General features: G+C 35.4%; 1 protein-coding gene across 18 annotated transcripts in view; it reads left to right on the top strand.

Moving 5' to 3' along the window:
• Nucleotides 1–24,463, top strand: part of DMD (dystrophin) — a 1,148,985-nt gene that overhangs the window by 950,252 nt on the left and 174,270 nt on the right. For all 18 annotated transcript variants that reach the window (XM_077781657.2, XM_021553010.4, XM_021553014.4 and 15 more), the window contains 4 exons: nucleotides 1,798–1,970; nucleotides 5,856–6,012; nucleotides 13,212–13,332; nucleotides 14,001–14,269. In XM_077781657.2, the coding sequence (XP_077637783.2) occupies nucleotides 1,798–1,970; nucleotides 5,856–6,012; nucleotides 13,212–13,332; nucleotides 14,001–14,269 (720 nt within the window). The remainder of the gene's footprint in view (nucleotides 1–1,797; nucleotides 1,971–5,855; nucleotides 6,013–13,211; nucleotides 13,333–14,000; nucleotides 14,270–24,463) is intronic.

The following is a 24,463-nucleotide window of genomic DNA, read 5'->3' as shown; positions in this document are numbered from 1 at the left end:
ATGGAAGGAAAGAAATTTGGTAATAGAATATTCTTCTTTCAAATAAACAAAAATGAAGTATCACAGCTGGAAGTTGAAACTAGCAACAACCAGACTTGAAATAAAATCGAAATTTTCAAGTAAGGACATTCATACCTGGACTATTGTACATTTTTATGTACTTTAATAATGCCAATTTTAAAAATATAAATTGTCTGGACAATGAGAAATAAATATATATTTGTAATACAGTTGTATCCTGCAGAGTTACCTCTGATGTACATCAAACTCAATCCTAAGTACTTTACTACTTGAATGACAATAGATAAGTAAAGTAGTTGGAGAAGGTTTCTTACTCTGTACCAAAGATGTTGCTAGCCCACCTTAAAACTTCCCCTAATGCTACGCTAATCATTGCTGTGAAAGGTATCCAGTTAAGGACATTTGGAACAGCAGTAGGTGAACAAGGGCAATCTACTCACGATTCAGTGCAGCTAACATTGCACTTAAAATATCAAATAAAACCAATTCAATTAAGAACACACCAAGTAGACAGATTCTGTATTCCCTTCTTTCAAAGTTGTTCTTCTGAAGAAAATTGTGACAAATTTCCATTGGGGACTATCTGCGATGCTCAGTTAGTGCTGGGTCTTGTTCTCAAATGCCATAAATCATTTTCTCTTCCCCACTTTATCTCTAGCACTCCCATTTCAGGCAGCAAGAAACCTCCACGAGAAATCTTAGTGCTCCAACACCCCAGGAGAAAATGTGGAGCTTTATTCACTATTCATTATTTCTTTGTGTCTTTGTGTGCTTCTTTGTCTGAAAGTAAAAGTACTTTTGTGCAAATGTGGCTGCATATAAAGTACATGTGCGCTCATTCATGTAAGTGTTGAAATTATTATCATTATTTTTATTCCATTTAATGACCTTGATTCAACCACTGTTCTCTGCAAATTAATCTGACCTTGTGGAGATGCAGCATGCAAACATCTTGGGGAAGGGCAGCCAGCACACAAAGGCTGCATTGAGTGTGTGGGCAGGCAGGAATGCTGGTACCAGGCAGCTCTCGAAAGAATGTTCTTTTGGCAGAAACAGCCGTGCTAAAAATGAGGGGGAAAAAATGAATTCAAAATTTAGAGCTGGCCTGCAGTTACGAGGCGATAAGAAAAGTTGGCTGTTCAACATGAGCTGCCAGTTGCATATTCTAGGTCCTTGCTATTCTCAGGCCCTCCTACAGCCGTGGCCCCAACCAGTGTTTTGATACAGCACAAAGTGGCTGTTTATTGCTATTGACTGCTGAGGCCTGTGCTCCAAAATGCGTTCTGTCAACAGAATGTAAGTGAACTTGGCATTTTAAAGCCTGGCTGCTGCGGGCTCCTAGATTCCTTGGAATTGCCATGCAGCAGGACCAGTGTTGCAGTCCCCAGCTCAAACTGAAAATGTTGCACAGGAAGACGTATCATGTACAGGTCAGATTTACCTGAGATCCTGAGGATTTTGTGTTTCTTTGCTTTTCCCGCATCAGCGCAGTTAATATATTTTGTCCTTGCTTTGTTGCCTGTCAAAGGCTACTTCTTTAGCTTTCTAAATTTTGTTCAGTATGCTCCGTGTGGGAAAAAAGGTCATATTCAATGCAAATGGCCTTCATGTGAAAGGGAAACATGGCTTTGTATACAGGACTTGATATTGCTGTAAAAGGAGTAATCACAACCTGCGCTCTGCGTTGCACTGAGGATTTTTCCACTCTTTTGAAAAGCGATAATTTCTGTGGATTTTTAAAGAAATCAGATATATTGTTTTCTATTGCTTCTGTAGGAACTACAGGCAGAAATTGATGCTCACACTGACATCTTTCACAACCTGGATGAAAATGGGCAGAAAATCCTGAGATCCCTGGAAGGCTCTGAGGATGCAACCCTGCTGCAGAGACGCCTGGATAACATGAACCTCAGATGGAGTGAACTTAGGAAGAAATCTCTAAACATTAGGTAGGACCTGAACCTCAGCAAAAGCCTACCATTGGTGTATTAAATGGGATGCTATAATTTACAAGTAAAAAGGTTTAATTTTGTTTCTGTTAGCATTTTTTTGGTTGATTTTGAAATTATTTGTGCTGCTTTGGATGTTGGCTTAACTTTGCAAGAACAATTAGGTTTTTGGATGTGAAAATTATAGTAGAGGATTAGGGTTTTAGGCACATTATGAAGTTCTGTAATTACAGAAAGAAACAGTAACTGTAACAGTAAATGTGGGCTTTTTCTAGAATTGGGTATGACTTATCAGTGAGTCATGAAAGTGATTAAATAGCCAATATTTATGATAAGCTTCATTTTATAGACTGCTATTTCCAGTGCAAAACTAAAAATATCCGCACAAATGAGAAGATAAATTATTTAAGATTTTAACTGTTGTCAGAAGAGTGGGCAGAAATGCTAAATAAAATCTAGGGGCAAAGAAATCCATAGGTAGTATCATGAGGAAACACTTTTGTTTGCAAGGAGAAATATAATAAATGGTAAAATTACAAATTATCGAGTGGTAATTCAGGCTTCAATGGACTGAAGGTTTCATTTCAAAAGAAATTGTCCTGGAAACTTTTCTCCAGAAATACGGCTTTTGCAATAGGCAACCCAACTCAGTTGCACTCAGTCTTGGGCATTTTTTCATTTTCTCACTTGCTGTATGTTGGTGATAGTTCAGAGGGCAGCAAAAGACAGAAGTGTTTTCCAAAGTAATGTATGAAATATTAGCTTTTTTCAGCTCAGGTCCTGAGGGAGGTCAGGCTGTGTAATGACAAAAACCATCTTCGTATCATCAATCATTAAAAATAAATGAAGGCTGTGATGTTGAAATGATATTCGTAACCAAAAAAAAAAGAGACATATTCCTTCTTTTTTTTTCCTTCTGAGGAGCAGAAGAAGTGGAATAAAACCCTTCAAAGTGTCCAAGATTTTTTTTGTTCACATGCATTTTACCCATGAACATGCTCAAATACAGTGACTTTTGAAATAAAAATAGTCAGTTGTCCAAATATCAGTAATTAAATGTATGGGACTTCCTGGCCTGCAATTTTTGCAGTTTAATGTATTGTTGTCATTTACTGAGTCAGAACCAGTAAGCCTCAGTTATATCACAGTGGCTTCCTGCATTGCACATTCAAAGCAACAAACCTTCCCTCTAAAATCTGTGCTTCCAATCAAAGGCTTAAGGTCTTCAATAACTTATTGATTAGGATAAGATCCTACATTCAGTTTAAGTATTGGTGACCACCAGACTAAATGAAAAGGCTCTTCCCAGTCTGCCTATTTGGAGCTCTTTCTATCCATAGCACTGAATGGAATAGATTTCCTCATAACTAGCAATAACTAACTTACACAAAAGAGGGATTAGAGAAGACATGAAATGTTCTCCAGACATCAGTCCCAGAAGTTTCTTTATTTTGTGTAATTTTTAGTCTGCTGAAACAGAAGAACCATTAAATTGATCAACTTTGGTGGGCATTCTTTTCTAAATGCATTAAATTAAATATATGGTAGATATTAAAGAGAAACCAAGCTCTTTCCATTCCTCCCTTTCTTTCATATGCTATGTCAGCACCATTAACCCTAATAAACACTTTATTTCTTATAAATATTTTTTAACTGTTTTATTATTATCTCTTTTGTCTCCACATCTTGGACACAGTCATAAATACATGCATGTATGCATATAATGTACACTGGTGTGTGCATGCATAAGCCTATATTCCTGAAGATGAAGGAAGAGCAGAACAAGACAGGTGCTGGAGAAAAAAAAATCACCCAATTGAGGAAGGTCAGAGCACAGCAGCAATAACAAAAACAACAAAACCCCTGCATTTTTCCCTGTAAAACCAGGGGAAGCAGAGAAGAAGTGTTTGCTTCTATTTGCTGCCCTTCTCCAGAAGAGGTGGAAGCTTGCTTATGCCACAATAAACATGAGACCAGGCAATTAGCCCCAATCAGAAACTTGGCTCCTTGGCTGCATCCTGTCCTAAAATCCTGTGGTCCTTGCTCTGGTTGTTTTCTCCTGCAGCTCTCCATAAATATCCCATTTCCTCTCCCCCTTGCTCTTTTCAGAGGTATCATAGAATGAAAGAATGGTTTGGGTTGGCAGACACTGTTAAGATCATCTGGTGCCAAGCCCCTGCCATGGGCTTGGTTGCTCAAAGCTACATCCAGATTGGCCTTGAGCCCATTCCAGGGATGGGGCACCCACAAATTCTCTGGAAAATTTGTTTGAGTGCCTCACCACCCTAATTGTAAATAATTTATAATATATAAATATATATATATAATCTAAATTCTTTAGCTTGCAGGGCCCTCTCCAGACTTCACTGTCTGCAGGACTGGCCCCTCCCTGCTGTGAAGCAGTTTTGCCCCAGCTCCCAGATGCCCTGTGAGAGAATAGATCAAAAGGCCTGGTCTATGAGTATCTTTCACATGTAGGATCTATGTGTGTCCTTCACATGTGTGTCCTTTTCTCATTTAAGCCTGAAAAAAGATTTTTTTTTTTTCCAGTAGCTCACATAGTTTGAGAGCAGCTGAATTTTCTGTCAGTGTGTGACTGATCTACCCCTTTCCTTTCTCTTTCCTTGCCACTTTACCTGATGTAAGAGGTTGGAAAGAAGACAGGATTCACAGAGCATTTCAGAGAAGTGCAACTGTCCCTACTTTCATCAATTCATCATTTCCATATCCAAACTAAGTAATAAGGTTTGCAAAAATGCTGAGTCCATATTTTTCACATTTCTTTATAGAACATTATATATAAGGTATGGGAGTAGAATTCTTAGTGTCAGAAGAAAATGATTTTATGTGCAATCACTGTAGAAGAAGATGAATGTTATATGGATAAAGCTAGAACTTAAACAGAAATGTATGAAATAAAAGAAAAATTGTCTTTATTTCCCAGCACATTTTTTCACTTTACTGTTATGTAATACTCCTTTGGTTTGAGTTACTAAGAGGATTTCTTATGTTACTTGGAAGTAAATAAGGATTTTTTTTCCAAAACAGAAAGTAAAAACCAGCATATTCTTAAGTCCAGAAAGACAAAATTTTAGTGGGGTTTATCTACAGTACAGAGAAAATTAAATATTTTGTCAGTCCACCCACAGAAAACAGTTGCTGAAATTTAGAAGCTCAATACTTGATCCCAAAAAAACATATTTATATATATACAGAGGAAATTTTTAGAAAATGTCCTTATGATGGAGACGTTTTTTGCATTAAATTATATTTTTTCTTTTAATTTTCCCAGTGTTTCAAATAGTTTCATTCACACCTCTGTTTAAATGGCATTGACATTTGGCTAGATAGCGTATGAGGATTCTATTGGCTTTAACAATTTCCTCGTGACTTTTTTTAAAGAATGGCATTGGTTCTCTTATTTTAAAAAATTAAAAGAATGAATCTTGTGTAAGTTGAATGGTTTGTGTGGTGGTTTAGAGAAATGCTTGGTCTTCACTGAGTTGGGAAACTGCTCTGTACATTTCAGGTAAATAATGTCCTAGTAATGACTACATTTCTCATGCTAGTCCTGCATAATATTTGTGCATTTCTAGTGAGACTGACAATTCAGCACAACCACTACTCACTGCTGCAGAGGGAAACTAAAAAGCAAAAAATGCCCAACCAATCAAAAGCAAAAAATCAGGAGATATGAAAAAAAGCCAGAACTGTGGAACAAAATTTAAATCAGTGTTGCCAGAATCTAATTCAAAGCTACTTAAGCTATTCAAAAATCATTAACTTATTGAAACACTGGGATCTTTCTCGGTAAATAAGCTTGTACATTTTGGTTTTTACTTCCACTGTGCCTGAATGTATCTTATATTTAACACATGTTTTCAGGTCCCATTTGGAAGCCAGTACCGACCAGTGGAAGAGATTACATCTCTCTCTTCAGGAACTTTTGGCATGGCTGCAGTTGAAGGAGGATGAATTAAAACAGCAAGCACCCATTGGTGGAGATCTTCCCACTGTGCAGAAACAGAATGATATTCATCAGGTATGTTGGTGGTTTGGTTTTTTTTAATTATTTTTTAGTCATGGTTTTTTCCTTTGCAGGTTAGTGCTGCATGACACAATCCTTGTTGGAAAGAATTCCAGCTATAACTTTCAAACACAGCAGAGAAAATCAGCCTTTTGGAGAAGGAAGTGTTAACAACCATGACCTTCAAAGACCTATCACAGGCAGATTTCATAGCCAGAACATGTAACCTAGCAATTTTTGAGGATTAAATAAGTAGTTCTGATTTCTTTCCTAAATCAGGCATTCCAACTTCATGTATACTTTTTGACACCTTATTTTGGATTTTGGGAACATTTGTGACAAGAGTAGCTGGTATCATCTCTATTGCACAACCCTGCACCAGGAAACTGTTGTGATAACTGTCTGTGGTTCATCAGGAAATTCTTATGGAAATTCTTATTAGGGACCATTCTAGACTGAGAGTGGTATAAAAAAACAACCTAAGTAGAGGACTTGTACAGGAAGTTGCTTCGTTTTTGGGGTTTTTTTAACCCACCAAATGAACAACCCCCAGAATAATACTTCAGAATAATTCTTCATGCAAAGATTCATGCTGATTTTTTGTTTTGGTGAGGGTATGCTTAAAGTATATCTTCTGTGTTTAATCAATTCACACCAGTCTGATGCTAACCCAATGTCTTCTTTCACCTGAACAGTCTTGAATTTCATATGTCTATTCAGGTCTGAATGAGAAATAATTCTAGTACCTCTGTTGTTCAATATACATTCAAGCTCTCCTCTCCTTTATCTCCATGTGTCTTTAATTAAAATAATGACATTGTAGGAGGTTTTTACTTCATGTTTGATGTCTGATTATGCTTCAGGGTGCTATCTGAAAAGTTATTTCAAACAAATGTAATTTTTATTGAAAAATTTAAATTATCAGTAAGTCAGCTTGATTTCATGAGAAAAGAATATTCCAAATCCAATGATCATCCTCTCAAAGCATTGTGCTGTATATATGTAACTTCCTTTGTGAAACTTGTCACAAAAGGTATTGTTTCTGAAGTTCCTAAACCTCTGATTTTATTGCTTAATGGAGAAATGCGGAATGGTACTTTAAAACAAAATAGGACCAGTGTTTATTCTGTACTTCAGGTAGCTGTATATAAATATTGCTCTAATATATTGTCCTTTCTCATGGGGAGGGACATATTTGAGAACAGATAGTGAGATCAAATTTTCAAAGTGAACCTGACATATCTTGTTGCTTTAAGACCCTGGGTTTGTGAAAAGCCAGGAGGTACAAGTCAGACTTGGCTTTTCCCATAGGCCCACAGGCATTTATCTGCAAATTATGTGAATTAATGTCAATGTGGTTTGTCAAGGACCTATCTTCACTGAATGATTGAGAAAGCAAAAGGGAAAGATGAACAAAAACGTATCTGTCTCTCAGTGGCAAATTTTTCTAAGATAGTATAATGCTTTTCTGCAAGGGGCATCTTCGTCACATTTCCTAGGTCTTCCCTCTGGAAATGTGATGTGTAGGATGTGTCTTTCTTGCAAAATTTTATGTGGGACTTAAAGCACCATCACAGAGACAGTAAGGTGAAAACTTCCATGACTTTACAGGGCAGCACCTTTCCTTTTTTCACCTTTCCCCTAAGAAAGTTAAGGCAAGAGCTATATATAACCATGAAAGTTAAGAGAAGCCTAAGGTGTGTTTTAGCCATAAAATAGCAACTTCCATAAAACAGTTTAAAATCCATCCAGAATATCAGACTGGAAGAATCAATATAGATGTTGCTTCAACTCAGTGTGACATAAGCTCAAACTCTTTCTCCAAAAACAACTCTTGAGCCAAAACACAAGTTAGAGAGAGATTTCTATAGAATTGTTACAACAAAATGTTTCCATATTTGAAAACATTTTCTTCTAGACAGAAGATATATCTTTTTATCTAAAGAAATTGCTTCTTATAGTATTTTAATATTGTTTATTGCTTTATAAGTGGTTTAAGGGTTTCCAAGAATTCATCATAATATTGGCAAGTCTTCAGTGGTGAACTAAATGATGTCTCTGTCACACACCAAACAAATGAAGTATTTAGAATTTTAGGGATGAGAATTATCATATAAAAGTAAGATACCATAGGGGTAAAATGACTTCATAAAATAGATCTCAATTCTCTTTTTTAATTTCTCTGCCACTTTTGGGTACATAACACAGAGCTTTGGTCATCCTGTCTAGTATCAAAATTAGATTTTTTTTGTTCCTTTTATAAATACTTCTTTTTCCTTTTCCCATTCTCTAGCATTTCAGAAGTGTGAGTGTAGGTATGCTGATTCCCTGTGGAAAAAGAAAACAGAATAAGTGAAATTAATTTGCCTTTTCTGATCTTCAAATATCTCTGACAGAGAAGGGAAAAACAGTCAACATGGAAGTTGACTTTGGGTTGCTGTTGACAAAATCTATGTTTGCAATGTGTTGGTTGGTTGGTTGGTTGGTTGGTTGGTTAGTTGGTTGATTGGTTGATTGGTTGATTGGGTAGTTGGTTGGTTGGTTGGTTGGGGTTTTTTCCCCCTGGGCATTATGGACTTTGCCCCTCTAAAAGTTTCTTTTAAAGAAGCAGATATACAATGGCTATATCCAAATGAACAGCTTAGCTCATTTCTGAACATAAGAAAAATGTTTTCACAAGTGTACAATTATCTAGCTTAAAACTGGAGCCCAGTACAGGAAAGCTGATTTTGAGAGTTTGGGCCTTTGTTTAAGAGCAGAGCTCTTCTCTCAGGGTGTTGGATGTGAAACTAAACAGTAGTTGTGTGTTGATCTTGAGAAAAAGTATCTGCTGACTCTTCATTTTGTTCTCCTGAATGTCGCTTCTGAAAATTAGTTCTTCAGTAAACTAGAGAAGCATCTAGCAGATCTGCCCAATCTTTTAAATTACTAAAACTTCCAGTTTTGGTCTTTTTTCAAAAGTACAATGTTTGGTTTTCCTTCTGTGAATGATAGTTTTTTGTCAGGTAATGTCAGAACTGAACCCAGCTAAATTCTTCACTTGATAAGTGAATAAGCCTCATCAAGGGAACACTATTTAAATGAAGTTTAACTGATTCAATTTAGAAATAGCACAATTAATGCAACGTGATTTTATGCCTGAATCCTTTTTCTAAATAAATGTTGCAAGCTGATTTTATTTTTTGCCTTAAAGGTAAAATTTAAAGAGGAGCAAACATATTTAACCTCACCATCATTCAGGAGACCATCTGGAATACCACAGAGATTCATAAAAGAGATGCAAATGAGTCAGTTCTTACCACTTGAGTGCTCCTAGCTGCCAAGATTGGCCTTAAAAATTTTAAGAGTAGGATTCAGAAGAAAATTTCAAATGCTTGAATCTATGCCAGAGGAGAGCTTGAACTCAACTGAAAATAGGGGTATCCATGCAGTTAAAATCATTGTTGTGTTATAACTGTGAGTGCTTTTTAGACAAGGAAATTTGGAATGTATCCCAAATACACCCACATAACTGCTATTTGTTTGAACTTATATATATAGTTGGTCATTTTTTTGATTTTTGGCATCTGAAGAAATTGTCTCTATTCCAAAGTTTTAGAATGTGTGGAGAGGAGTGGTGATGGTGGTGTTAATCAATGATAAAAAATAATCCTGTTCTTCAAAACTTTATTTAATTATCTTACATTTTTCATTGTTTTACTAAGTATCAAAATATCGCTTTAGTGAAATTGAATTAACAACTGTGTGCATGTTACTGTTAATATAATTTAAGTAACTCAGGCAACATGCAGATAGCCTGCTCTGTCTTTCATTCTTTTAAGAGTTGCCTCATTTGCTGTGTAGTGATTTTATTAACAGCGTAAATAGCATTTATGAACGTAGAAAGTACTTATTAACAATTCCATGGAAACCCTTTCACATGAAACCTGTAGCATAATGGCCTAAGGAGTACAGCTCCTGCTTCAACATATTAACCAATTATGGGGCTATAGCTGAGATCTACTTTTAACAATTAGTACAAATCCCATATTTTGAAAAGCATTCTGTTTAGCAAATGTGTTGAATTAATATAATTGTACTCTTTCTCTTTAAAATGCATTTAAAGAAAAAATTCCTAGTTTTTAAATAACAGAGATTAATGCTAGTTTTATTAATGCAGCTCCGTTTCTCATTATATTTTCATTTTTCAATTTAAACAATCATTGTTTCTTCATTTAAAGAGATTTAAGGACACTCATGAGGTGGTAGAGGTCTGAGATAAGCTGATCAATATATGCATTATTAAAATGGTCGATGGAATGCCATTACTGCTGTAGTGTTGATGACAAATAGACATGCTTAAATAAAGTAGTTTACTTACTTTTTTGTCAGGTCATGCATTATGCGGATTCGATTTCCTCTACAGTCACCATGAAGTGTGGAAGAACTTAAGGAATTCAATGAAATTAGCCTGCAATCATTATTTGTACATTAGACATTCATTTAGGCTAATTCTGCTTTCAGTGATGGCCTAGTTATTATAAAGATGTATTTGTCAGGGCTCTAGATATATAAATTCCCCTTTTTTTTCCTCCAAAAAAAGATAAAATGTTGCTATTTATGATTTTTACTGGTACTGTATACATATCTCATAACAAAACTTTAATCCAAAAAGCAGCTTTATCTTCATACAGTAAGAACTTTTTTTTTTTTTTTGTGGGGTAGCTTGAAATGAGCATTCATTATTTTTAATGCTGTTCTGTGCTACTGCTTCAGCCTCATGTTTTTTTAATCCTCTCCTTTTCAAATTTCTTTAATTGAAACATATTTTAACTTGGTAGAAATCTGCAGATCAAAACTAGGGAAAGAGATGAGAACTGTAAATACTGTGTATTATTCTATAACTCATGATTTTCAGACTATAATTGCCTCCACCAGCTCAAACATTCAGACCAGAAAAGTTGGGGGGAAAAAAGTTTGACACATTAGCTCATTGTTCCTTTATTAATACAGAAGGCACCTTTTCTGTTTGTGACAAAATACAAAATGTACAAAGTCAGAAGTTCCTATTAGCATTTCTCTGTTGTTTTGAGGAAGATACAATGATTCCTGCCCACAGGCTTTATGGGATTCATTGCACATATGTTCTCCTTCTGTGGCACAAGAGTTACAGGAGGACTGTGGCTTTAAACCTCTTCTAGAAAGATAATGCCACTTGGTGTATTTGATTGCTGTAGTTTTCTGCAAAAACAGTCCAAACTGAAAGTAGCTATTTTTTTTTGTTTTTTGTCCTTCTACTGGTATGCACATGTTCATAGCCAGGGGTGACCTGTCTACAGCAGCAGCAACAGTCCTTACAGAAGGACTACTCATTCCCAAATGTTCAGAGATGTTCCTGGCTTTTAACTGTTCTCCACATCAGTGTATTTCTGTGCTCCCCTGGAATATTGGTGACTCCTTCCTGCTGTTGGTGTGTGTTTGCAGAACAAACCTTTGTGCAAGTGCTCCCTTATTGACTGGTTTGGGGCACAGACATTTCTGAGAAATAATACATCTTGGGACACATTTTTAAAGCATATTATATCTTTAAGCTGTTATACCATTTAATGTTTAAAAAATACTGGTTTAAGTGCATTTGACTGTTGATGTTACTTTAACTGTGCTGGATTTTAAGTTATGCTTCCTACTGCCTTACTTGACCTACAGACCTGCCACACCATTCTAGTGGCACTGAATGATGTGAGATGAACACAAAAGCTAATTAAAGGAATAGATTTTCCTCATTTGGAAGCATGAAAAAGGCTTATTCTATTTCCTCTGATGCACTTCATGCAAGAGTCAAGTATGAAGTATAAGAATTATAAACCTAAAAATGTCTAAGTTAGACATTTTTCTTCAACCCTGTAGTAACTCCACTCCTTTTTTATGCAAAAAAAAATATATCCAGTAGTAGTTTACTTGCTAAGATACAGTGCACTTCTTTATTTGTGAAAATTGGTATGTTTTTGAAGGTTAATATGATTGTTTAAAACATTTAGCTCAGGTATTAATCAAATTGGAAATACTTTTGTTATAACAGATAGACTGTGAAAAGATTCCAGTCCCATTATTGACGTTGACACAAAATGAAGATTTTTTGCTTTGTTATTTCCTTCAATAAAGCAGACTTTGCTTAAGGGTTTTACCAAGAGGTACAAACCATATGGTCAGTTCTTGACCATTTAATAAAAAGTGTATTTAAATATTTATAGTAGAATAATGTAGTTTTTTCCTGAAGTTTACTTTTCTGAAATGTGTTAAGAACATTTTACCTTGGAGTTCTCATATTATAAACTGTACATGTTCCCACTATTAGTTCTGATAGATATTTCCTGTACAGATTGTCACACATCAAATATAATTCAAAGTGTAATTAACTTTTTAATACTGAATTTATAATCCTTCGTTAGTTGACATAGAAATACAAATTTTGTTTAATAATTAATTTAACTGAATTGATGTATTTATTATGTTACAAACTTATATAATGCTGGTGTTGTAAAGAGAATTTTCTAATTCCCACAGTAAAATATCTGTTTCCTAGCCATGGCATATGGTTCTCCTTTTTGCAATATTGTGTTTTATGTTGCACTTTACTATTAAATTACCTGTATATTTTACCTCTGTGCTACTTGAAGCTGTATGTATTCAACAATGCTTCATAAATACAGAAGAAAACATGGAAGTAAAAGAGTGGTAAGGACCATTTAGATAAAATTAACTGCAACATGCAGAAGAACCAATGCATCATGCAACATACAATTATCTGCATTTTTGTGTGGTGTCCATTTGGAATCAGTTTAATAGACTCTTATATTCTCATTAACAAAAATAGAGAAATTAATAAATACTGAGATATGTGTACTTTCAGTGACCTACCAAAGATTATAATACTAATCTTGTGTAACTTACTCATGGTCCTTGAAAAGCAGTGTGTAAAAGAGAGTAAAAGAGCAAAAGGAGCTGAAGAAAGAAAAATGCAGTATGCTGACAGCATTTTTGAATACAATCTTTTGACAGCTCTTTTGAATACAATCTGATTTCAGATTACGCAAAAGCTGATTATTTTCATTTGTGTGTGTTTTATTGCTTCTTGTGATACACACGAGGAAACTGTTGCTGGAATTTTGTTCTGACATTAGTATTCTGATTTGGTATTTCCTCATAGACCCACTTACAATAATTTTGTTTCTTAGACTTTCAAGAGGGAGCTAAAAACAAAAGAACCTGTTATCAGGAGTGCCCTTGAGACTGTGAGAATCTTCGTGGCTGAGCAGCCTGTGGAGGCAGTGGAGAAGGTCTGCCCAGAACCCAGAGGTAAGTGAAGCAAGAACAGGGTAATAACACATTGCTGGGAAGATCAGTGATGAGCAGCGATGATTAAATAAATCCTGCCAGCCGCTCTGAAAGCATTCCTTTTACACTCCGAGCTGAATGCCAGTATTCAGAATCTAAGCTAAAAATATAGATGAAAGCAAGCCTTAGCAATCCTTCTGAACACTGTGGTACTAAATAGACATGCATATTTATAAGCAGATTTTGAAACTGCCTTTAAACCTTCAGGACCTGTCTATAATTATAGCCTCATTTGAGGACTCAAAGCTGCAATTTAAGCTAAAATTCACCTTGTAGTCTCAGTACTACAGGAGATCCCAAATCCACCTAATTGCAGCAAAAGCTTCACAGTGATTAATAGTTATCTACATGCAGAAAAATTGTGCTGAATCAACTGATAAACTTGTAGCTACACTTTGCATGTTTCAAAATGCCTTTATGTACTTAAATGCATATTTTGCTGATTTTTATGGTGGCAGGATTTAAGTTTTTTTAAGATATTTTGAAACAAGAATACATCAATAAAACAAATTTCACAGGTGCCTTTGGTTATGAAGAGTTTCTTACTGAAATTTGAACCTATATGGATGGCAACTGTATTAGTTCTAAGACAGAATATGTCTTAAAAGCTTCTTCACTTTCACATTTAGATCTGTCACCTGAGGAAAGAGCCCACAACGTCACCAAACTTCTGCAAAGGCAAGCAGATGAGGTCAGAACTGAGTGGGATAAGCTGAATCTACAGTCTGCTGATTGGCAAAAGAAGATCGACGATGCTCTTGAAAGACTGCAGGGCCTTCAGGAGGCCATGGATGAGCTGGACCTGAAGCTACGCCAGGCTGAGGCTTTCAAGGGATCCTGGCAGCCAGTGGGGGATCTGCTCATTGACTCTCTGCAGGATCACTTGGAAAAAGTCAAGGTACCTGACATATATCAGTATTTCTGAGTATAAAATAATTCATTGAATGTATCCCCATATATGCAATTATAGTTTAGAGTGAGAAATTGATATCTTTGTACCACAGTGATTTATATTAAAAAGTGCATATAAATAGTTTTATGATTTCAGAAGTTAAAATGCAATGGGATCCTCATCGAGAATGTATATTGCTGACATTGGTAAAAGCACTATAGAAATGTGTAAAAATCCTCAGCACACTCAATGCCAACTCAGGAGATGCAGAATTGGCAGTTAAAGAATGAAAAATAAAATAGAGAGAAGATATAAGTCTATTGAATTAATTTTTTGCTATACTCTATTTTCTTAAGTATGATGAATACGTAGTTGTTTCTATAATTTTAATGTAAAATTTATACAATTTGAAATATATTTCATTATGTTGGTATTTGATTCTGTCTTTTTTGATAAATGGGCTTCATAACTAAAGATTGTCTTTAAAAAAAGCAGCAATCCTGGAAAAATCGTCATTATTTTCTATAACTTAATGCTTATCTGCTTTTAAGGGTTGTTTCATAAAATCATTGCTTATCAAGAAACTTGGGAAGACTTGTCCTCTTTCAGCATGACTGCCATGGACAGACTTGATAAATAATACAGGATTCCTTCAGCCAGAGCACAATAGAGGCAGTTGCCATTTTGATAAGAACAAAGTGCCTCTGTTCCAGTCACATAAATGGGAATCATCAGTCATTTTGAAAGAGACCTGAGTTAACTGTTATTTTCTCTAGATGAACATTAGGATCTAAGAAAGAGGAAGTAGAATGACTAATGGCAAGAAAAATATTCCTCTAAAAATCTAATGTAGTTTATTAAAATGAAAGTCCTCAAGTTTTAATCACACAGAAAATTTAATGAGAGCCCTGTGCAGATGCTGTACAAGCACAAATGAAATAGTAGCTGATGAACAGCTAGCTGCAAAATTTGTTTATCTTCATTTAAATTTGTAAATGAACAGAAGAAATATATTTATAAATTCTCAGGAAGTGCTATTACAACCATGGTTATGTTTTGTTTTTTTTTAATTTTGAAGAAGATATCCTGGACAGAAGCACTGAATCTCTGATATTACTGGAAAACAAAGCAAGTCAAGTCACTTAATTCTAAAGCTATGAGCAGGAGTGTTGATTCTATAAGTATAGTTCTGAGTCCTGTTATGGTTTAAAAAATAAATAAATATATTCTAGATAACATAATTAATGCCTTAATAATTGATTCACTTAAGGGTTAAATACTTTTATTTTGCAAATGTTTCAGTTAAAAGCTAAATTTGTTGAAGTTAGAAAGCCTTCAGTTAAAAGTTATTAGTAAAAAGTATGTTTTTTTCTTTATAAACTATATTATCATCAAACATTACCCAATTGATACATTATCTATGTCTCATCCCTGCTCTGTGTTTCATGATGAGTATCATGACTGATATTAGAGTATGAGGCAAAGTACCTAATTTCTCTCTACACATCTTCTGATCAGATCTTCAAAACATTGGTCATATGTGATTGCATTTCTTACAAATCCTCCTCTTAATTTGGTTCACAATAGTTTTCCCAAACCTAACCCAATTTATAACTTCCTGGGGAATATGTTTAACTTAGTGCCATTTGTCACTGTCCTCTTTAGTTATAGTTGCTGGAGCAGCTAAGGTCATGGTATACCTTTGAGCTCACACTAAATAGTGGATTCTTATTTGATCGGTATTAATGCTGTATTTCTACTATTAGTAGGAGTAGTAGTACACATGCTTCATCTGTATTAATGTACAAATTTGTGTTCATCTCTGACTATAAGCACAAGAGATAGTTTCACCCATCTGCTCCAAAGGATGCAACCTAGACTAGAGACAATCTAGAACCAAATTATTCTTCAGACTTCTCTGTTGTCATCCGTTATTCTCCCTATTTTCTTCTCTCCTATGAATGGTCTTATCTGCAGGCTGAAATGTAACTTACTTTCTTAGTAACATACACTCTTTCTGTCTCCTTTCCAAGCATATCTTTCTGTCCAGGAGCCATCATTTAACTGTCTTAAATTCATTTCAAGCCCAAGTGAATCTATTATTAGTCCCTTAATATCCATTGCCTGATCAATTTGATTGTAGCTCAGGTCATATTTTAGACATGGCCTATGACTTGTACTCCCCTCTGCAGCAAATTCAATGATGCTTTCTCCTTGCAATCACTAACAAAATGTTCTTTTCATCAGCATGCCTGGAATGCTTAGGGTCTCATGAGACCACCACTCAGATTTTATATTAAGATTTTGCTGCTATGCAATTGATATGCAATCATGCCTACCTCATCCATTTGGTATCTTATTCAATAAGACCCATTCCAGGAACTGATGGTAGAACCAATTTGTCTCTTTCTTCCCCAAAGATTCTCCTTTGCCATCCAAAACTATGATAATGATTATGCTAGCAGCATGCAACAATCATTACATGTTGTGCTGATACCTCCTCACTGTTTTGTTGTCTCTGCAGACATCTGCTGAGAAATACTAACAGAAATTAGTACCCATAGGAAGTTTCAGGGTTTTATACTTTTCCAGTCTGGAAAATTAGGTTTCTTAAATTAAAAGCCATTGTTTTGAGATGTTGTGTACAGAATTTTGTGCCTGAGAAGCCAGTTTTAATGGTGTGGTTTATCTTTAGCTAAAGGCAGTTTGGCTGCTCTTGACATACTCAGGAGAGCATAATGCAAAGCACTTTTTTCTGCCAGGGATATTTTAACATATCATTAGCAGCAATATAACTGTTTCATTTTTCTGTCATACCCAGCACTGTAAGGGAACTTCAGAGCCTCTAGACTCCATAACTACATTCTATTTTTCTTTTCTAATCTCCATAAAACAAAACAAAACAAAACAACCAAACAAAACCAAAACCAAAACTAACAAAAAACTCAACAAAAATAATGAAGAGAGGACAGTAGTGTCTGTCATTCCTTTAGTTCAAAATAGAAGTGCATATCTCTAGAACACCTTCCAAATAAAGGGCTATTAATGTAGAATCATGTACACTTTTTTTCAATTAAGTTCAGTCTTCTATAGGATAATTAGTTCTTCCTCACTGTCACTAAAAGAGGGCACCTTGATTCAGTATAATGATTGATAACTGAAAAGCAGAACAGAATTTGGTGACATAAGTCTAGTATTTTTCTGCAAGGAATTTTCATGTAAGTCTTGGTCTTGCTACTTAAGAACTGCTGGTTGCTCTTGCAGATTCATTTTTATAGTTTTGAATGAAGCAGTTACATGGACTTTGTGTATAGATTATGGACTTTATGTATTTAATGTAACAAGGATATTCATAAAGGCTGCAAGTATAGCTTTAAATTCTTTTGTCAAAGCCTATTTACAACTTTAATACAATTTCTATTTGAATTCTATGCTGTTTATTTCAGACTTTCTTCAGCTTGACAGTTGAAGCCAATTGTATGTCACTGACAAATGTTCACTGGAAAGTGTCAGCCTGAAATAATTTATTTGTAAAACAAGTAGAGTTTGCACTAATTTATAAATCAGAAATGAACTGATCACTGATCTGCTCATCATCTACTCCAAAATTACTTTCCGTGTGCAGGGACTGGGGACAATCCTTTTGTTCCTAGTCAACTTTCCTCAAAATGAAAGTAAATTAAGACAACCCATTCAGATAATTAGCTAAGTTTAAGTTGTGTTCATATCCAGCCATAGAAAGAAAGTAAATGCATTTGCAAAGATTAAAATTCCATATTATTACAATCATCTTAATACAAAATCAATAACCTCAATTTCAGGACACTGAAACTGAATGAGGGTAGGTCATTCATTTTAATAATAATAATAATAATAATAATAATAATAATAATAATAATAATAATAATAGTCTTATCTATTCTTCTGTGAACTCACTTTTCACTGTGGCACTGTTCAGCTACTGCTGTGCTGCAAAGGGATATTTCAATAAAGTGAACTCTTACAGTGGTGTTATGAGGGAACTGTGCTGACAACTGCCTAACATGGAGATTCTGACAGGAAAGTGAATTCTTGAATTTCTAATTTATGTTTTCATCCCAAAATTACTTTAAATGATTGGGTAATTGATAATTTTCTATCCTTCCCCCCAAAAAATAATGATTTTTATATGGAGCTATTAGGGATGACATAGAGGGAAATTAATGAATGACACCTAAAAGCAAGCCAATAGTCCCCATTCATCCCCTCCTAGCAATGGAGATGTGTACTGGAGATCAGTTTTAAATAGATCAATAGAATCTATGGAGGAAATAATTACTTGGAAGATGTATTAAATAATCAAAATTTCCAATCAGCTTGATATCAATAGCAGTGCCAGATCCTTGGTAAGCCAAATAGAGGTCAGACTGCAATGTGATACCTATTCTCTTGTTAATTTTTGCTAACATAAAATTATGCTCTGCACAAAATTAAGTTAGCAGAGCTCTTGCTGTCCAGTCTATAATGTAAAATGACATTACATATCTAGCAGCTTCTGAGATATTCCTTCATTCTCTTTCTTTACTGATACTTTCTACTATATCTACACTCCTTACCATTCTTAGTTTTAAAAACCACAAAAATGCTAAAGTATTTCATATACAGAGTTTTAAACTATGAACTATGATTTGATTATGTATTTTCAAACTGTTTGTACAATTAGAAGTTGACAGCATCCATTGGTTCGTTGTTGAATAGGAAACTATTTGCCTGCAGTGTAGGAGATGGAAGTGTTAATGCTTCCTTCAGACTATAACTAAAGTAATTACTGTTACAAATGGCTCTCAAGCTTACCATTTCATACACATCATTCTGTGATAGAATCATACAATAGTTATTTATGACATGTTCTTAAACTGCTTCAAAATGCATATACATTTTTTTCAGTTTAATTTGAAGCCAGCTGTTACCACCAAGGGCTATAATCAATCTGGGTTAAGATGTTCTATTTCCTTAAGTGAGTCTCCTAATAAGTTCTGTGCTGGACTCTGGGACTTTTAAAACTATTACACGCAGAATAACCATTTCCTACTTATGAATCTTCCAGCTTTCCAAAACCCAAAAATCAGTTCCCAAGAAAATTAGAGGTGATCTTTCTAAACAGATTTTGTATTAGCAAAATATTTGTAATTTAGAGATTGTTCTAAGATTATATAAATGGAGATGATCTAATGGCATACTAGAGGACCTTTAGATTTTAAAAATAAATATGGTCAATAAAACCAGAATTTACGAAATATCAAATCTTCATCAACTGTTTTACTACTAATATAAACAAGACCAACATTAGAGTACATTAAAGAATAGTAAAAGCTATTTTAAAATAAACCAAAACCATACTGAAATTTGCTGGAGCACTTTGACATCCTACAGATGTCCTTATGACATATAATATTCCTGTGAATTTAAAACTTTGTAGAGTTTTCTATAATGAAAGAAATTCTTGAAGTCTGTTCAATTTGTTAATGGGTCAACTTTTGAAATGTTGTTATACATCAAAGACACTTCAGCTAGCCATATTATTGAATTGATGACAGCCTGGTATGTTGTTTTTCCCTTTTTTAAATGCATTTTTATACAAAAGAGAATTTAGTAGGGTTGTTCGGTTGTCACTATTGAAGCCAAGTTTAATATGCTAAGGTTTTTCTTAAATATGAAATTTAGTTCAGAACTATGAACTATGAACTGTTTTGTCATGTAGTTGTACCAGATTTTAGCTCTTAGCTTCTTAGCTTGAAGGAGATGAAAGTTACTCCGTTGTGTCCTGTGGTCTCCCAATCTCATTTAAACAGCTTATGAATTAATTTATTTTCTTACGCAAAAAGAAATATGTTCAAAAGTGGTTGTTTAGTATATCATAATCAGGTAGTTTCACTGATACAAATTTAATTTTAAAGTATAATCTGCCTTATGTTCTTTCTATGTAATCAGTCAGATAAGATTGGAGAGTTCATTATGGCAATAGCCTCAATCTAAATCATTTTAAATACCCTAAGCAAGCAATCATTCCCTCTGCTGACTTCTTTTGCAATGAGGTATATATTCCTTATTTCAGGTTTCGATGCTACCATTGTATCTATAGTTTTTTACAGAGACAAGATTACATAGTTTTTTTCCTCTATATCAAGCTACCTGCTTTAAGGAAGAATCCAAAATCTTGTTTTACATAGGAATAATAAGAATGATGATGAGTAAGCAGAGAAGTTAAATCCTCATCTTTTAAAATTACAACTGCTCTTCACCATACTAATTATTGGGAAACAGTAGCATAATTGTCATACAGAAAAAGTAGCATTGCTCTGCTAACAAAGAAGAAACAAAAATGAGTGTTCTTTAATTAACTTTCTGAGGGATCACAGCTAGCGTAAGGAGCAGCTACTTGTAGACCACTTAACAAGTACATGTAAAGGAACTGTACTAATTTAACACAATTTCTATCAGATTTGTGTTAACTGTATTAACACAATTATTAAAAGAGAATATTGACTATTTTCTCTTTGATTTCTCTTTGATAATTGGGCTAAAAATATTGATAGCTTTTCCCTGACAACTAGTGCAGGAAAAATCTTGAGCTCTAAAAAGGGTGACCAGTCAAGGTGGAAATCTTTTCTACCTCCAACCCAGTTTGGTAGAAAATGCTATTATTAGATCAGCATGTTTCATTTAGAGCCAAATTTTTCCTTGTCTGAATTCACCCTGCTGATTTCAGTGGGAGTTCAACATGCACATCTGCAGGCAGATTTTGACTTTTTAAGTCTTGGCAATCTCTGATCTTGGTTTCTGATACCCTGCTGAGAGAACTGACTAATACTTGTATAAAGACTTGCCTGTCGTTTTATGCCTCTGAAGTTCAGAATTCAGGTCAGACCAGAACATTTTTAAGGGATTTCTCTTTATCAGTTTATCAGAGGGAAGAATGAGACTTGAGCTTTTAGAAGAAGAATTAAACATAAATTTTTAAACACCTAAGTGGCATGGTTATAGCATTTAGCATCACTTTTTGTTTCAAGTTTGCCATATAAATGCAGCATGCATAGGTATTAATCTGATGGTGAAGTATTAACATTCCAAGACATGACATTAAATCAAAGATGCTCTTGAACTGTTTTGGTTCTGTTCAAAATCCTTCTTTTTTTTATGACCTGAAAATGTAAATATTTAGCCAGGAGGGAAAAAAAGTACAATGAGAGCAACGCATTTCTTACTATGGGACCAATTTATTCAGGCTTTGCTAAGTGAGTGTGGCACAGGGAGCTCTGTGGCTAAAGGGAGCAAAGCTAAATCTAAGGAGTATTTATAATATAACTCTGATCTCCTATATATAGTCTGCTACTGGAACACTCCTGTGCAAGGAAAAGGGACATACCAGAAATTATTATATAACCAGACACAGGAGAGGAGGGAAAAGGGAAGAGTATCAGAAATTAATTTTAATGTTGTTTGTTTCTGTGATGAGGCAATTTTTTTCCATGAAAAAAAATCTGTCAGTACTGTGTTTCTAATGCAATATTTTCTTAAAACATTGACAAAATAAATTCTTGGGAACAATCAAGTGTGTAGATTCTGTAATGATATTGTTTCTATGACATGAGCAAGTCAATGAGCAAAGTTAAATCAATTTATCAAGCTCCTGTGCTGGTACCCAGCAATTGTCTAGGGACTGTTTGATGCAGGGAGTGCAATGAGTGTTAGATTGCCTGGAATGTTTATCAGGGACCCAGTGAGTTACACATTTCTCATTTTCATCTTTATAAATTTAAGGCCTAATAGAGTTTAATTTCAATTTTTTGGCAAAGGTTATCCCATAATAAAACTTTATAATTGCTACTTAGCACTTTTATAGTGCTTCTCATGTTCCAGATAGTATGAGTTAATTTTCTCAGCTTTTTTTCTGAGATTGCAATAAAAGTATAATCCTCAGTTTACAAATAGGGCAATTGAATCAGTGAAATTTGTCCAGACAGCAATGCCACACAAATTATTCTTATTTTCTTTATACTTAACCTGAAATTTGTTTTATTTTGGTTAGGTTTAGTTGTTTATTGGATTAAGAATGATCGTTTCATCAGCCACAGCAGGAGCCACAGTTGCCCATTTCCCAGAGCCACAGCTTTCTCCCCCTAAAGATGTGGCAGGGCAGCCATCTAGAAGGATTTCAGCCTGAATGCCTGGACAGGTGGGCACTACTCATGACAGTGCCCAGCCTGTGTCTGATGCTGTTTTAGAAACCCGAGATGTGTTTAATTTTTTAAGTTTTATTTAACTGTCTCCTTTTCAACATTTCATTTTAATACTCTTATTCCTACATTAGCTTAAAAAGTAAATCGCTGTAATTTGCAGTTGCTAAAATCTACTGTTAGAACTGAATTTCTTCTCTGGGACTGTTGAAAGATGTTTTTATTAGATGTAAGAAGTCTAGGAATTTAAACCTCAAGTAGGCCCGTGTTGTTTAATAAGTGCAAGGTGCTGCACCTAGGCCAGGGCAAGCCCTGGTATCCATCCAGGCTGGGGATGAACACATCGAGAGCAGCCCTGCTGAGAAAGATTTGGGGTTGTTGGTGGGTGAGAGGCTGGACATGAGCTGGCCATAGGCACTCACAGCCCAGAAAGCCAAAAACATATCCTGGGCTGCAGCAAAAGCCCTGCAGGCAGCAGGTGAGGGAGGGGATTCTGCAATCTGCTCTGCCCTGCTCTGGTGAGACCTCACCTGCAGAGCTGCATCCAGCTCTGGGGTCCCTGCACAGGAGGGACAGGAGCTGTTGGAGTGAATCCAGAGGCTGCCAAGATGAATACAGGGATAGATCACACCTCCAATCACCACCCTTAGCACAGAAGAAAGGCTGAGAGGCTTGGGATTGCTCAGCCTGGAAAAGAGAAGGCTTCAGGATAACCTAATTATGGCCTCTCAGTAAAGATGGAGAGATGGAGAGAGACTATTTATAAGAGCATGTAGTGATGGGCCAAGGGGTAATGACTTCAGACTTAAAGAGAGTAGGTTTAGATTAGATGTTACTAAGAAATTCTTTACTGTGAAGGTGGTGAGACACGGGAACAGTTTACCTGGATAAGTTGAGGATGCCCCATCCCTGGAAGTGTTCAAGGCCAGGCTGGATGGAGCTCTGGGCAACCTGGTCTAGTGAAAGGTTCCCAGTCTATGGTGGAAGGGTTAAAAAGAGATAATCTTAAAGGTCCCTTCTGACCCAAGTCATTCTGTGGTTCTGTGCTGACCTGGTTTCACCCATGCCCACTCCATACACATCGTACAGTGGTGCTGAAAAGGTGGAGATGGGAATTTCAACATTAATTCAAGAGTTGGAACACAGAGCTTTCAATAAAACTGCAGGTCCATCTGACCTGCATTCTTCTGAATACTAGAGACTGAGTGGACTACAACAATTTCTTTCAGCATTAAGCACTATGAAAATCTTTATCTCCCTTCCTAGAGGTAATAATTATCAACTTTATGAGGCTAAACATTATGAAATACCTACTTAAAGACATGAGAGAAGAAAGCAAAGATTTATTTTAAGATCTCTATTAGTTTTTGTTAGAAAAAATGAGGAATTTCTGAAGCTTGTCTGAATTGTTTAAAGTTGGCTGTGTCAGAAAACAATCTGTGTTTTAGTAATCTCCAAGCTAAGCTTTTATATGTATACATATTTTTCCTCCCGAGCTACAGGATCTGCCTGCTGATATCTGGAAGCTTGAGGTGTTTTGTAATATTATGGTACAGGTGTTGCAATCTTTCTGGATTACACTGCTTTCCTTTTTTTTTTTTTTTTTTGTCAGTGTGGTGGTTTTAAATAAACCCCACTGAAAGTGTTCCCTTCCCCCTCACCCTCCTCTCCATACGGGGTAAACATAAACAGAGATTCTGAATTAAGGAGAATTTACTTGAAAAGCAACAATGAAATAAGAAAAACTAACAGGAACAGCAACAATATTAATAGCAAAAGTATACAAAATACTATGTAAGTTACATACAAAAAAGGATATTCACTGGCCAAGGCCGTGCGTGGCCACTGAGATAAAAGGCAAAAATGACCCCAGACACTCAGTGGTGCCTTTTTCCCCCACCCCAGCCAACACCCCAGTTTCTTCCAGAGTTGAGGATCCCTGTTTCCACCCCTCAGCAATGACATGGGAAGTATGGAATACAGC

The sequence above is a fragment of the Lonchura striata genome, chromosome 1 (assembly GCF_050655825.1).
Source record: "Lonchura striata isolate lonStrDom1 chromosome 1, ASM5065582v1, whole genome shotgun sequence".
In the NCBI taxonomy this organism is placed as follows: domain Eukaryota; kingdom Metazoa; phylum Chordata; class Aves; order Passeriformes; family Estrildidae; genus Lonchura; species Lonchura striata.
Note: the sequence above shows the minus strand (reverse complement) of the source record. Positions and strands in the feature narration are given on the sequence as shown.